At 54.4% G+C, this 14,062-nt stretch overlaps 1 protein-coding gene across 1 annotated transcript in view; it reads left to right on the top strand.

The window, feature by feature from the left end:
* IP6K3 (inositol hexakisphosphate kinase 3) overlaps window positions 1-13,789 on the top strand; it is a 24,644-nt gene extending 10,855 nt beyond the window's left edge. The window contains exons 3-6 of the mRNA XM_010848620.1: window positions 6,516-6,723; window positions 7,725-7,900; window positions 9,194-9,369; window positions 12,385-13,789. Of these exons, the coding sequence (XP_010846922.1) occupies window positions 6,516-6,723; window positions 7,725-7,900; window positions 9,194-9,369; window positions 12,385-12,804 (980 nt within the window). The 3' untranslated portion in view covers window positions 12,805-13,789. The remainder of the gene's footprint in view (window positions 1-6,515; window positions 6,724-7,724; window positions 7,901-9,193; window positions 9,370-12,384) is intronic.
* Window positions 13,790-14,062: the final 273 nt, after the last annotated feature.

Here is a 14,062-nt window from a genome sequence, read left to right as displayed (position 1 = left end):
AGAACGGGATAAGGTGACCCCCAGCCCCACCCCACCTTGGGGCATTCTGCTCTGTGCCTTAGGTGCGCCGTGCCCGGGTCCTGCAACCGTGGTTGGTAGACACAGGACGGGTGGAGACCTTCCTTGTGTGACCCAGGCGGATGGCGGGAGCCTTGGGTCTGGGACAGGTTATGGAGGAGCCGGTTCACAGTGTGTTTGGGAAGCCAGAATTCCCACTGTCATCCAGGGGCAAAGCCGGAGTGCAGGCTGCTCCCCCAGCATGTGTTTCAGATCTGAGCACAAGGTCTGGGGAGAGAAGGCTGCGTGGGGAGGGCTGCTGTTTGCCGGCCTCCGGTGGCGGGGGGCGTGCACTCTGGGCGGCTGCTGGCATCCATGAGGCAGGCTGTTGTGTCCACCCCCAGCCTTTGGTAAGAGTGGCTTTCAGGGCTCAGGACATGACTCTGCCAGCCGCCAGCCCCACAAAGTGAGGAATGCTCAGAGAGGAGACCTCCTTTAAAGGATTTTAGACCTGTGACCTTAAGCTTCTGCCCTCGTTGTGCAAATATCTGTAGTGAAAGCGATGATAACATTCAGACAAGTCACTTAAAAACACCTGCATTTCAAAGATGGAGAAAACTGGGAAGGATGGGATCCGTCTATTGGTTTGCCAAAAAAGTCATTCTGGTTTTTCCATATCATCTTACGAATATTTTGGGCAACCTAATACATTGGTGTTTCCCATAAGAACGATCTGGGGTCAAACAAGTTTACCAGAATCACTGATGTATGTATGTGGATATGTGTGTGTGTGTGCATGTGTAAATGCAGGCTCCCAAGCCCCATTCCTGACCTGTGAATCGTAATCCCTGGGTCAGAGCCCAGAATCTGTATTCAGCGTCCAGATTCAGACCCACTGAGAGGGGCCCAAGGCCGTGAGCCCTGGGCACTGCTTCAGTCGTGGGCAGCCAGGACCCCTCAAGAGTCTGACACAAGACACACGAGAGATGGGGTGGCGGCTGGTGCACACTGACCGGTGCTGCCCATCAGCTGTGGGTCACCACCCACCTTGTCAGAACATCTGCTGGAGTTAACAGCTGTTCCTTCACAAGTGAACTCAAGCCAGCAGAGGGGCGGCCGGATCTCTGGAGGGGGGCTCTCCTGCCCGCAGCATTCCCCGCTGGTCCCACGCAGCACTGGAGCTGAGACTGGCTCCCAGGGCCACCCCAGGCAGACCGTGGAAGTGGAAGAGCTGATGGTCTCAGAACCACACCCCAGGGCCCTCCCTGCTCCCCATCTGCCTGCACCGTCTCCCCTGCCCTGGGGAGCCTCGGGCACTGGTCAGCTGTCCAGACTACTCCTCTGCCTTGCTTCCCTCTCAGCTTGGGCCCATCCTGGTACCCACCCCCCGCCCCGCCTTGGAGCCCCATTAACTCCGTAGATTAATTTGAGTCCTCACTTGGAGACTATGATTGCAAACAAGTCAGGAGAGGCCGGATCAGGGAGGCCCAGGACGTCCATCAGGGGAGACCATGCAGCCCGGCTGTGCGTGAGGGTGAGGTGGAGCCCATGGGATGGCCTGACACCCAAACACAAGGCTTGGACGATGAGGAACGCTGATCCCCTCATCTGCCATACCACGGGCTGTCCGGTGCCAGGGTGCAGGCGCCACCCGAGGAAACACACATGTGAGGAGACACTAGAAAAAGGCCCAGAAGTGAGGCCTGTGTGCCCTCAGACCCCTGGGGCAGGAGGGAAGAAGGTCGGGTCTGGGGATGGGAAAGGGTCCCTTGAAGGGCCTTGGGCTGTGCAGGCTTTTTCCTTCCCCCGATAAGAAAAGTAATGCCAAGACTTCCCTGGCAGTCCAGTGGTTAAGACGCTGCACTTCCCCTGCAAGGGGGCACGGGTTCGATCCCTAGTTAGGGACTAAGATCCCAAATATGGCTCAATGCAGCACCCCACCAAAAAAAAAATCAAGAAAAGTACTATTGGTCAACCTTCAGCGTTTACTCAGTGCCAAACACCCTAGAAGTTGTTTCTGTGATTGACTTGTTTAACCCTGACAACACTCTAAGAAAGACACTCCCGTTGTCCCCACTTCATGGGGGGAGAAACAGGCCCAGAAAGGTCACCCAACTTGCCTCAGGCCACCCAGCCAGTAGAACAGAGCCAGGATTCAAGTCTGGCTCCCGAGTGTGGCCACTCGGCCCCCAGCCCCGCTCTTCCAACGACCATCCTGCAGAGACAACTCCCTAGACGCCAGTGCTTGGAACCGTCCAGCCCAACAAGGGAGGGGGAGTGACTTGCCCAGGGTCACTTAGCTAGTGAGTCAAGTGCCCACAAGGCCGCTGCAGGGGTCTCCCTTTCCATCCTGAGGGGACCAGCCCAGAAAGAGGAGCCGTTGCTGATGTGGCCGCCACATGCCCCGGAGCCCACCCTCTTCCGTCTCACACCTGCACGCTGATGGCTTTGGGGTGCTGGGCAGGCACTGCGTTCCCCGGGGCAGCCTCCCTGGACCCGGAGAGCACCTGGACTCCTTGGGCATGAGAGCATCTTGAAACTGTCCCTCCTCCCCTCGGCTTCGGGCGAGCGAGGACACGCTCCTAGGTCCAGCTGGGTAATGGATGAGCCAGGTTCATATTACAGACGTCGGCGAATTAATGTCCTCATGAGCTTAAAAATAAATACATGACAGAATATTCACGGAAGCTGCTCGGCCAAATCGGAATTGCTGAGATGCTCTGGGTGTGTCAGGGAGCGCTCCCGTCTGCCCAGCTGACACAGTCGAGGTGCTTGGGGGGCTGGTGAGTAAGCAGATGGGGCTGGGGTCTCCCACCCGCCTGGCTGGGCAGGGGCAGCAGTGTATTGGAAGCCCGTGGGCGTCTGAGACAGCCAAGGCGAGCTGGAGGCCAGGCTGGGGCCAACAAGGCTCTTGACAAAGAAACAATCCAAACCTCAGGGAATCTGAATCCCACTGAGTGGCTGCTCTTGTCAAGGACAGGCATCTCGAGACTGCAAGGTCGCTGTGAGCTATGGGGCTCCCCTGGTGGCTCAAATGGTAAAGAATCCGCCTGCAGTGCAGCAGACCTGGGTTCAATCCCTGGGTTGGAAAGACCCCCTGGAGAAGGGTATGGCAACCCACTCCAGTATTCTGGCCTGGGAAATCCCATGGACAGAGGAGCCTGGCGGGCTACAGCCCATGGGGTCGCACAGAGTTGGACACGACTGAGCGACTAGTACAACACTCTGTGCAATGGTTCCAGGTTTCAGAGGGAAGGGCTGGGCTGAGCTGAGAGAGGGAAGGAAGAGAGAGACACGGAGCCATGCAGAGGCGTGCAGGGAGATGGCCATGCAGAGGCGTGCAGGGAGATGGAGCGAGAAGGCAGAGACAGGAGTCTGGCTGGGTCGCCCTGACGACACGACAAATAGAAATGACTTTTGAATTTTACTGGTTTGGCATTATTTGCTCCTCTGCTCACCTCCATCTATTTTGACACTCAGACCAGATGAGATCAGACCAGAGCTGGAGCCTGGAGAAGCAGGTGAAGGTCACATTTCTTGTCCCTCCAGGGAGGCCCCCTGGGCCCAGGGCTCCCCAGGAACTTGATTTCTGGCAGGCCCGTCACCTTAGCCTCACAAATGGGAAAGGCCGGGGGGCCACCGGACGGTAACTTGAACTTTGTGAGATCCAAAAGGGTCTTGCCTTTGGCTGGCACACCCTCCTGCCTCTCCGAGCGAGCAGGAGGCTCCAAGCTCCCCAAGAACCAGCACAGAGGCCGTGGGGCTCCCCCTCTCCTGGCACCTGGAGAGTGGGCTCTGGGGCCTGGGCTGGGGGGGGCTCCTTCCCGGGATGAGCACCGCAAGGTCAAGGCTGGAAACGGAGCACCATGTCCTGGGCTTCTTGACACTGATCGCCTCTCATGAGGTGGTGGCTCCATGGCCTCGCTGTTTGCTCCCACGGAACAGAATGACCAGCCACATGTGACTGGGGACACAGCAGGAATGTCCTCACCAGCCACACTCGGGGAAACACAGCGTGACAACCCCGACTCTCCCGAGAGATCCTGGGCTTCGTGTGGCAGCCTGTTCCTTCTCCCACAGTCATGGCTGGCACAGCCGTCACCCTTACCGACCGTGTGACCTGGGGCAAGTTATTCAATCTCTCTGAGCCTCGGGGACCACAGTCAACGTCTTGCAGGCTTAGCGATAGACACTAACTTAGCAGTAAACAAAACTCACATAATGCTGGCACACAGTAGGTGTAAAAGAGCAGGCAGCGGTTATCACTCCTGTGCTGTGTCTCCAGCCGCCACCAGCCCCCTGCTCTCACCAGCAAGAACAGCACGGGTGGGCTCCATCTAGAGAGGCAGGCGGCCGTCCAGGTGAAGGACAGCATGCTGCGCTCAAGGGCGCTGTGACCGTTAGCATCACGATTGCTCCACGGGATACTAGGGTCTGGGATGAGCTAAGGAAGAGCAGAATTTTTAAGGAACTGGAGGGAAACGAAGGTCACCGTCAGGCCGCAGAATCAGGGCTCTGAGAACCCGAGATGACAGGCCTGGCCCGGGGAGACCGCTGAGCTAGGCGTAGATGGGCCTGAAGAGCGAATGACAGGGCAGCCCTGCAAAGGAGTGTCTGCGCTGAGCAGTCCAGGAGGGCCTGGCAGGACCGCGCGTGGGGAAAGCAGCCGCTCCGGCGGCTGGCTCAGCAGAAATGACCACTTAGAGGCCAGGAAGGTGACCCAGTGCCTGGGGGAGGTAATAAACGCCTGGGAGGATGCGATCGCAGGCACTCTCCCACCCGCCAGGGTCCCAGCAGAAAATGAGTGGTATGTGCCAGGGGGTTAAATAAAGAGTATTCTTTAAGGGTCTATCGGCAGAACTGCACACAGGATGAAGGGAGCAACTGGGGGCACTTTGCTGATGGCCCAGTTGTTAAGAGTGTGCTTCCACTGCAAGGGGCGCGGGTTCAGCTCCTGGCTGGGGAAATAAGATCCCTCATGTCACGTGGCCAACAAAAAAGAGGTGAGAGGAAACAGCTAGGTATGGCGAGGCAGCCAGGGACCAGCGGGACGGGAAAGCTACAGCCACCCCTGGGCTGGAAAGGCCAAGTGAGGGCATGGTGGAGCTGACCTGGAGAGAAGGAGGCCACAGCGAAACAGCGCAGAGCCATGGGGCAGCAGGGAGGGAAGCCGGGGGATGCAGCTCCCAGCCTTTCTCCTCCTCTCCCCCTGTCTATCACCGGTGACCCTCACTGGCCCAACTGGCAGGCGAGGAAGCCACAGGTACACGCTAGAGTCAGCCCCTCAGGCACAAAGCAGGGTGGAGAGAGATGGAGAGCGGGGTGTTAGGTGAGAGAGCCAAGAGGAGTCGTCACTGCGCCAGCTGCAGGGAGAGGGGGCATCAAGGACTTTACAGAGAGCCAGTTTTCATAAAACCACTCGTGTGGCAGTCTCCTGGGCTGTGATCAATTGTACCTTCCGGCTTCACCGGGACTCTGGCAAGGCTGGGCACCCACTGGATGCCAGGCCCCACGGAGGGAGGCGTGGACCCTGCCCTCAGAGCAAGAAGTCCATGGGGGATGACCACAGAGCCGTGAATGTGCAGCCAGAGCCTAGGACCTGGCCTGGCCAACGTCCCAGAGGAGAAGCCCGGCTAGTGCACGGGTTCCTGGGGGGTCCGCATGTCCTTTGCTGTCACAGCCAGCGTCCAGAGGAGGAGGTCACGCTTGGATTACAAACACCAGGGGTTAGGGAGTTCCGTGGCAGTCCAGTAGTTAGAACTGCAGGTTCAATCCTTGGTTGGGGGGCTGAGGTCCCACAAGCCTTGTGACATGGCCAAAATAAACAAACACAAACACGGATGGTTAGAAGGTACCGTTGGAAAAATCTCACTTTCCTTCTATTTTCTACCAAAGAACCACATTCTGTCCATAATCCTCATGGGGTGTGTATCACATGTCTCAGTGTGAAAGCCAAGGATACGGGAAGGATGGTGAAGGGGCAGCCCGGGCGGCAGGAGGCTGTTAGAGGAAGGCTTCCTGGAAGAAGCTGCTCAGATCATGATTACATGGAGGAGAAGGCAAGGGTGATGAAGGAGACAGAAAGAGATGCGCCACCCCCCCTCCCCGACTTCCCTCCCTGCCACTCACAGGTGGGGCTCTTCTCTGCAGAGGACCAGCTCAGATGCCCCAAGGCTGGACCCGAATGGGGTGCCATGGGGTGCCATGGGGTGCCTGGGTGATGTGGGCTGTGCCCAAAGGAGCAGGAATGCGAGGATGAAATAAATGCACGCAGCTGCCCTGTTTCAAGCGTGAAGGGGCAGGGAGAGGCCACGAAGCAGGGCCTGTGCAAGCGTCAGCCCACGGCCATTTCTGGCAGGCTCCATGGGCTCTGGCTCGTTCCAGAGTAGGATCTGTGTCAGGCCAGTCCCCAGAGCGCTTTCTAGAGAAAGGAGCTGGGGAAGGGGGCAGGTTGACCACTGCCATTAAACTGTGGTTCGAAAGGACATCGCACCATGTCCACCCCTCCCCCTCTGCAGGCACCATCACCGTGCACCTCCAGAAGGACAGCCGCGGCCGTCTCAGCCTGGTTGCCAACCCCCTGACTGAGAACCGGGGGCCCTTCACGGTCTCCACGGAGTCGGCAGCGGTGGCCATATGGCAGACCCTCCAGCAGACCACTGGCGGTAGCGCCCTCCCCCTCGCCCAGTGGCAGCACCCCCAGCGGGCACACTCGCTCAAGGAGAGGTGAGGCCACGTGGCAGGATGCCGGAAGCCGGGCTGCGCGTCCCTAGTGGGGACCAGCACCGTTCACGCCCGTGCCAAGGCCACCGGCTCCCCTTTGGGGCCAGAGTCGAGAAAATGACAAATTCAGATGAGGGCTCTGTCTAGCAGAACCCCTGTGACCAAAGAAAGGAATGCATTTTCTTTGGTGCCACTTCCAGAGGGAGGATTTCAATGCATTTCTTCTCGAAAGTGGGTGAGCGTGCCGAGTCCTGTACAGAGAAGGCATTCAATGTGTATTTGTTTAATTAAATATCTATTTCACTGAGACCATGGAGTGTGTCTGGAGGGGGGAGATGTGCAGAGCAGAAGCCCCAGAATAGTTGACATAAAGGAAAAAGTGTGGCTAATGCCTCTCGGAAATCCTTTTCCTTAGCGGTCGAGTCGAGGTGAGGAGAGAGGGGCCAGTGGGGCCCTGGAGACGCAGGCAGCTCAGGGCACCTGAGGTCCTTGGAGAGGTCTCCGAAACCTCTGATGGTGTTAGCTGACCTTTCTCAGAAGAAAGGCATCCCTGGGGAATTTTAAACATTTATGGGAAACAAAAGGGAGCTAATACAACGAAAGTACCTCCCTTCCCCAGGGAGCGCAGCAGATTCTAATTAAGCCTCCTGGCTTGGCGTCAGGAAGGTCAGGAAGTGGTGTGTATTATCTCCCTGCTACAGACCCGGGGAGCTGAAATGTAGAGGGCAGGAGGGTGGACCGTGGATCTGTGGTTCTCACCCCCACAGCCTAACCCCCAGCCTTCTGATCCCAGGCAGGGTTGCCCCCGCTATGCTGTGTGACTTATTCTGGACTTTAGAGAGACCCAGCGAGGCCGGCAGCCTAGCCTGGCCTGGGGTCTGGGGCCTGAGCGGGACAGGGAGGCACCAAGGTCCTGGGGGGCATCCTGGAGGGTAGTCAGGGGCAGTCCACGGCCCCTGCCAGCCACCGAGGTCCTGACTGCCATGTGCTCCCCTCGCCTACAGCCCGGCCACGGCGCTCCTGAGGTCCGAGCTCCACCTCAAGGCCCAAGTCCCCTCGCTGGTGGAAGACGCGAATGGGAACCTGACGGAGAAGGGAAGCTTTAACCCATGGGGTCTCCACTGCCACCAGGCCCACCTGAGTCGCCTGTGTGCCGAGTACCCGGAGAACAAGCGGCACCGTATCCCCGCCTGCCTGCCCGCCCACCATGCACGCTGCTGTGGGGGAGGCAGGGGCAAGGGGGGGTGACCGAGACAACCGTGCTGAGGCAGGGCCGGGGAGAGACAGGGATGTCAGGGAGAGTGGGACGCACAGCCCTCCAAGTTGGCCCCTGGAGGAGAGCTGTGCTGTGCTCGGTTGCTCAGTCGTGACCGGCTCTTCATGACCCTTTGGGTTCTAAGCCCACCAGACTCCGCCGTCCAGGGGATTTTTCAGGCACGAGTATATCCTCCTCCGGAGTATCTTCCTGACCCAGGGATCAAACCTGCATATCCTGTGTCTCCTGCATTGCAGGCAGATTCTTGACCTCCTGAGCCACCAGGAAAGCAAAGAGAAGTCAGAGGCTGGGGAAGGCAGATGGGGGTGGGGTGGGGGGTGAACTGAGTGCCTCTGTTGGGTCACTGGTCATGTCTCTGCCACCTGGGCGGTGAGGATGGGCAGGGCTGGGGTCTCTGTGGGCAGTTAGGAAACATGATTGCTGCACTGAAGCAGGGCCAGGGGGACTCAGTGAGTGGGTGGGTTCCCATACCTCAACCTCCTTTTTACGCTCCCAATCCTCCCCACAGCCATCACGGAGCTGATGGGTGAGAATGTAGCATGGCCCCTCTCTTAGGGAGGGACCTGCGGAGTGGACCCTTAGGAGAGGTACTCCCCTGTCCCCCTCTGCTTGCCACACACTCAGGGAGCATATTCAGGCTTGGAAGTCCCCCTTTGTCACCACTAGGCTCCTTCCCACAAACTGGTGGCTGGTTTTGAGGTACTTACTAAGACATCGGCAATCTGCATCCCTAAGAAGCTTTTTGCAGGATAATTATTCGGCTGAAATTAATATTCCTGCAACTCATCTCTGAAGCTAATATCAAGGCACTTCTCCCAAAAGGTACTGGCCCATTCAGTGACTGGAGGTTTTAGCCTTCATATTTTCTGCCATAAAATGTAAATTGGGCATGGCCTGCCAGGGATTTCATGCCTGCATTTAAATTTCAACCTCAGAGCAAAAAGGGAAAGGAACAGAAGCTCACATCCTAATAAACTCTCCCTAAAAAAAATGGACTTATGAGAGCAGCCTGCAAAGTCAATGCCTTGAATTCTTCATAGAGACAACAGGCTGGTTTGTAGTGAAAGAAACAGGGTTGAAGGGCTAGGGTTCAGCGGGTGGGGGGGTCTCCAGCCGGCTTCAGAGGCCCGCTGACCACCTCCTGCGGGAAAGTGGCCTCTGTGTCCCAGGAAGCCTTCCTTAATGCTGCGCGACCAGGGTTCCTGTTGCTGGAAAACGTCGTGTCACAGTACAAGCATCCCTGCATCTTAGACCTGAAGATGGGGACCCGGCAGCACGGGGACGATGCCTCGGAGGAGAAGAAGGCCCGCCACATGAGGAAGTGTGCGCAGAGCACCTCGGCCCATCTGGGCATGCGCATCTGTGGCATGCAGGTAGGTGGGGGTGGGGCAACCGCGGGACTGGGCATCCCGGGAGGTCCGCTGGAGGCAAGGGTGTCCCCCAACCAGACACCGTTGCCTTCACTTTGTGGGAGCAACAGAGGCAGTGGCCAAGCACCCCTTTCCCCAAGGAAACACATATCCTGATCCAGGACATGCTGGGTTTTTTTTTTAAGAGCACCTTTCAGGACAGTGGTGTCAAAATCTCACCATTTGGGGAGGAATGTAAATTGGAGTAACCACGATGGAAAATGGTACAGAGGTTCCTCAAAAACTAAAAATAGAGCTGCCATATGATCCAGCAATCCCACTCCTGGGGATGCACCCAGACAAAACTGTAATTCGAAAAGATGTATGCATCGCTGTGTTCATAGCAGCACTATTTACAACAGCCAGAATATGAAAGCAACCTAAATGTCCACTGACAGATAAATGGATAAAGAAGATGTGGAACATACATACAACGCAACACTGCTGCTGCTGCTGCTAAGTCACTTCAGTCGTGTTCGACTCTGTGCGACCCCATAGACGGCAGCCCACCAGGCTCCCCCGTCCCTGGGATTCTCCAGGCAAGAACACTGGAGTGGGTTGCCATGTCCTTCTCCTATGTATGAAAGTGAAAAGTGAAAGTGAAGTCGCTCAGTCGTGTTCAACCCTCAGCGACCCCATGGACTGCAGCCTACCAGGCTCCTCTGTCCATGGGATTTTCCAGGCAACAGTACTGGAGTGGGGTGCCATCACCTTCTCCACAATGCAATACTGCTGCTGCTGCTAAGTCACTTCAGTCGTGTCCGACTCTGTGTGACCCCGATGCAATACTACTCTGCCATAAGAAAGAGTGAAATAATGCCACTTGCAGATGTATGGGTGGACCTAGAGGTTATCATACTAGGCAAAGTAAGTCAGAAAGAGAAAGACAAATATTATGTAATATCACTTATATGTGGAATCTAAAATACGACACAAATGAACGTTTACGAAACAGAAATGGACTCACACAGAGAACAGACTTGTGATTCCCAAGGTGGGGAGGGGTGGGAGAAGGAAGGATTGGGATTGGCAGATGCCAAGTGTTATATATAGAATGATAAGCAGCAAGGACCTACTGTAGAGCACAGGGAACTACATTCAACATCCGGTGATAAACCACAATGGAAAGGAATAGGAAAAAGAATCTGTATATATAACTGAGTCGCTTAGCTAAACAGAAGAAGTCAGCACAACATTGTAGATCAATAAATTTTTAAATAAAAAATTTTTTAATTTTTAAAATTTTTACATATTTAATTTAAAAAAAAATTTAAAAAACCACCAGTTTTAAACTCATCTCAGGGTCTCTGGTTGCTGGAACTTTCTGCCCTGGCCACGTGAGTCCTGCCCATGTTGAGCGCAGACCTTTGATGCCAGTGTGTGAGCAGGGCTGGGAGAGAACTGAGGGAACGCTTCCCCGTGTGCTCCGTGGGGTCCTCATTCTCTTGAATGATGAGGCTGAACCCTCTCCTCCTCAGATGCTGGGAGGCAGTCAGCTTTTCAAGTCCATATCAGCCATTCTCTCTTCTTACTCTGCCTTTTCTACTGCTTATTATTACCTGTTCTGGTTAGCAATGGTAAAGTCGTAAGCAGTAAAGCTCAGCAAAGGAATGGCTGACTTCTTATTGCCCAGAGTCCACGCTTCATTTTTGCTGGTCTCTTGTGGCTTGTGGCTGGGGCTGCAGGAGAACAGGAGGAAATAAACTTTCTCTACTGGTTCCCTCTTAGAATCTATCTACTCAAAGCAAAACCAGACACGGATTTGATGGTAAACACTATCGCTTTCCTTAATTGAAACTGCCACCCCTTGAAACTGGAAGTCGAATCTATAAATTTGAGGCACAGATGTCCCTAGGAAAGCTTGGAATGTAGTTCTCGAGAGGATGGAGTGTGATGCGCTGTGGTGTAAATGGAATTTCTTTCTGGACCTCAAACCTTCTGAAATTGATCTGATTTATTTGGAAAGTGAGGCCTATCCTGTGTTTAGGACGGGCCAATTTAGCAGCTGATCTTCAGCCCTCCAAAGGCAACACCAAGTCTGTCGTATCTTTCTGGTTTTTTTTTTTCCACTCGTGTTTTCTGTAAAGATGCCATGTGATCTGAAGGCAGGGAAGACCTGAGAAACTGCCATGGCCAGGTACAGGCAGCCCTTCCCAGGTGTGCCAGGCGGAGGGGTGCCAAGTCCACCCTCTGGCCGTGCCAGCCGCTGGCCTCCATTCAGCCTCTGCCATCTGAATGAAATGGGAGCGGCTGCCACTGTTCCCCCCATCAGCATCTCTCCTCCATCTGCTTCGTTCTGGTGGCCAAGACGTGACAGGGGACCGGGGAGGAGCTGGTGCCAAGGAGAGGCGCCACCAGCCCGCAGAGCCTGCTCCATCCAGGCTCCCCTCAACATCACCCGCCGCCTGAAAACTCCAGGCACACCTGATCTAGCCTGTCTTTCCATCTTCAAACAATTCACCCTGCTCCACCCCTGGAGCCATTACAGTTTCCTCAGACTCTGCAGAGAAAGGACTTCATAAACTTTGTTGGGGGAAATTTTAATTTACTTGGCTTCCCAAGGCCATTGGCTGTGATTTCAGATTCCCACTAAACCTTTCTGGCTTGGGTTTGCTAATGTTTGAAGAGGGCCAGAAGCCAGGACTTAAATCATGATTTGGTGGTTGACATTGGAAATTCACAAGAAAGGAGATCCAAACCTTTTCCTCATGGGCAGAGGGTCACCTCTGTAGGATGAAGGATCTTTGGACCTTGGATTTCTATTAACGCCTTGCACAGAAAACATTTTTAAGTGTAAAATTAACACTGGTCTTGGTGAAAGATTGTCTTGCCAGTCACTGCAGCCATTCCTGCTCGGCATCTCTAGAAATGTGTTTCTGTATTAAGTTTTCTTCAGATGCTGCCTCTGTAGCAGACGTGATTTCTATTTTTTTTTAAGTTTGCAATTCTTAATATTTTCTATCTTCTTTTTAATGTAAGGTTTATCAAACCGATAAGAAGCACTTTCTCTGCAAAGACAAGTACTACGGAAGAAAGCTCTCGGTGGAGGGCTTCAGGCAAGCGCTTTACCAGTTCCTGCACGATGGGACCCGCTTCCGAATGGAGCTGCTGGAGCCCATCCAGCACCAGCTCCAGGCCCTCCTCTCCGTCATTAGGAGCCAGAGTTCATACCGGTTCTACTCTAGCTCTCTCCTCATCATCTACGATGGGCAGGAGACTCCACAGACGCCCCACGGCAGCAGTGTCATCAAAGTCGACGTCCGGATGATCGACTTTGCTCACACAACATACAAAGGCTCCTGGAATGAACACACTACCTATGATGGACCAGATCCAGGCTATATCTTTGGCCTGGAAAACCTCATCCAGATCCTGCAACGTATTCATGAGGGACAGTGAGACTTGTTGGGCCCATCCGGACTTTTCCGGAGAAGAGCCCTCCAAGGGGACCTATTGGTAGTCTAGACCCCCCTGAGATGGGTCTGTAATAATTATATCTATGTTCAAAAGCCATCTCTCCACATGACAGGCTATACTAACAGCTGCTAAGGACACCAACTCTGGAGGTAATGCATGTACCCTGGCATCTTGTGCTCATGCTGGCCCTTACAGGCTGCATGTGGGTATGAAATGGTGCTTTTCTGGAGTAAGGAAAGCTGCAGAGGAGTTAGGGGCCAGCGTCACAGCGAGATTCTGCAGCACTTGCACTGAAGGACGCTTTCTTGTTGTCATGCTGCACTTTCACAAACTGTGAGGGAAAAAAAAAATCTTACTTAAAGAAGCCTAGAAGAATGTGTTCCCGAGTTTATGGTTTTTCTGCTCGCATGGGCTGCTGGCTCCTGGGGCAGACAGAGGCTAGTAATGTCTCTTACCTTCCTCAAAGCGGTAGGTGGGGCAGGGAGACGTGAGACAGAGCTTCCATCTCACCAGCTCTGACCCCAGGTTCCAAATGGACAAGGAAAATCCCAGACACAGCACTGGCAAACGGAGACTCCAGCCTCCCCATTTTTGCCCATGGAAGGGCAGGTTCTATGGGAAGTGATGATTCTGCCAGATTCTGACCATGAAGTGCAGCTTCTGGTGGGGGTGGACCTCGCAGAAGGAAGATGTGAACTTGCACTCTTTGCTTTCTATTTATTTATTGGGGGTGGGGTGGGTAGGGTGGGGGAGTTAGAAGAGAGGCCCCTGGAGGACCCAGGAAACCAGGTTCAATGTTTACAAGATGGGTGGACAGTGTAAATGCAGAACTGAGAGCAAATGGTTCTAATTAATTCCTTCTCCTGCAGTGTAGAAACCTATTACAATGCACTCGAGTCAAGCACTGAGATACGTTACCCAATTAGGGAAATAAATTTGTTAATAAAATTGCTGAGGTCACCAGTGATTATTTGGTGTGCCTTATTAGCCCTTCTGTTGTTGATTCTGATCATCATGCTGTATGGTATTTTCAATTTATGGGTGACTAGAGTATACGCCACAAGAACAGTTCACTGGTTTCCTCCTGCAATGCGGGAGACCTGGGTTCAATCCCTGCGTTGGGAAGGTCCCCTGGAGAAGGGAACAGCTACCCACTCCAGTGTTCTGGCCTGGAGAATTCCATGGAGTCCATGGAGTCGCAAAGAATCGGACACGACTGAGCGACTTTTTTCACTTTCAT

Source organism: Bison bison, unplaced genomic scaffold, assembly GCF_000754665.1.
Source record: "Bison bison bison isolate TAMUID 2011002044 unplaced genomic scaffold, Bison_UMD1.0 scf7180017864270, whole genome shotgun sequence".
In the NCBI taxonomy this organism is placed as follows: Eukaryota; Metazoa; Chordata; class Mammalia; order Artiodactyla; family Bovidae; genus Bison; species Bison bison.
The sequence above is the reverse complement of the archived record's forward strand: the minus strand, read 5'-3'. Positions and strand labels throughout refer to the sequence as shown.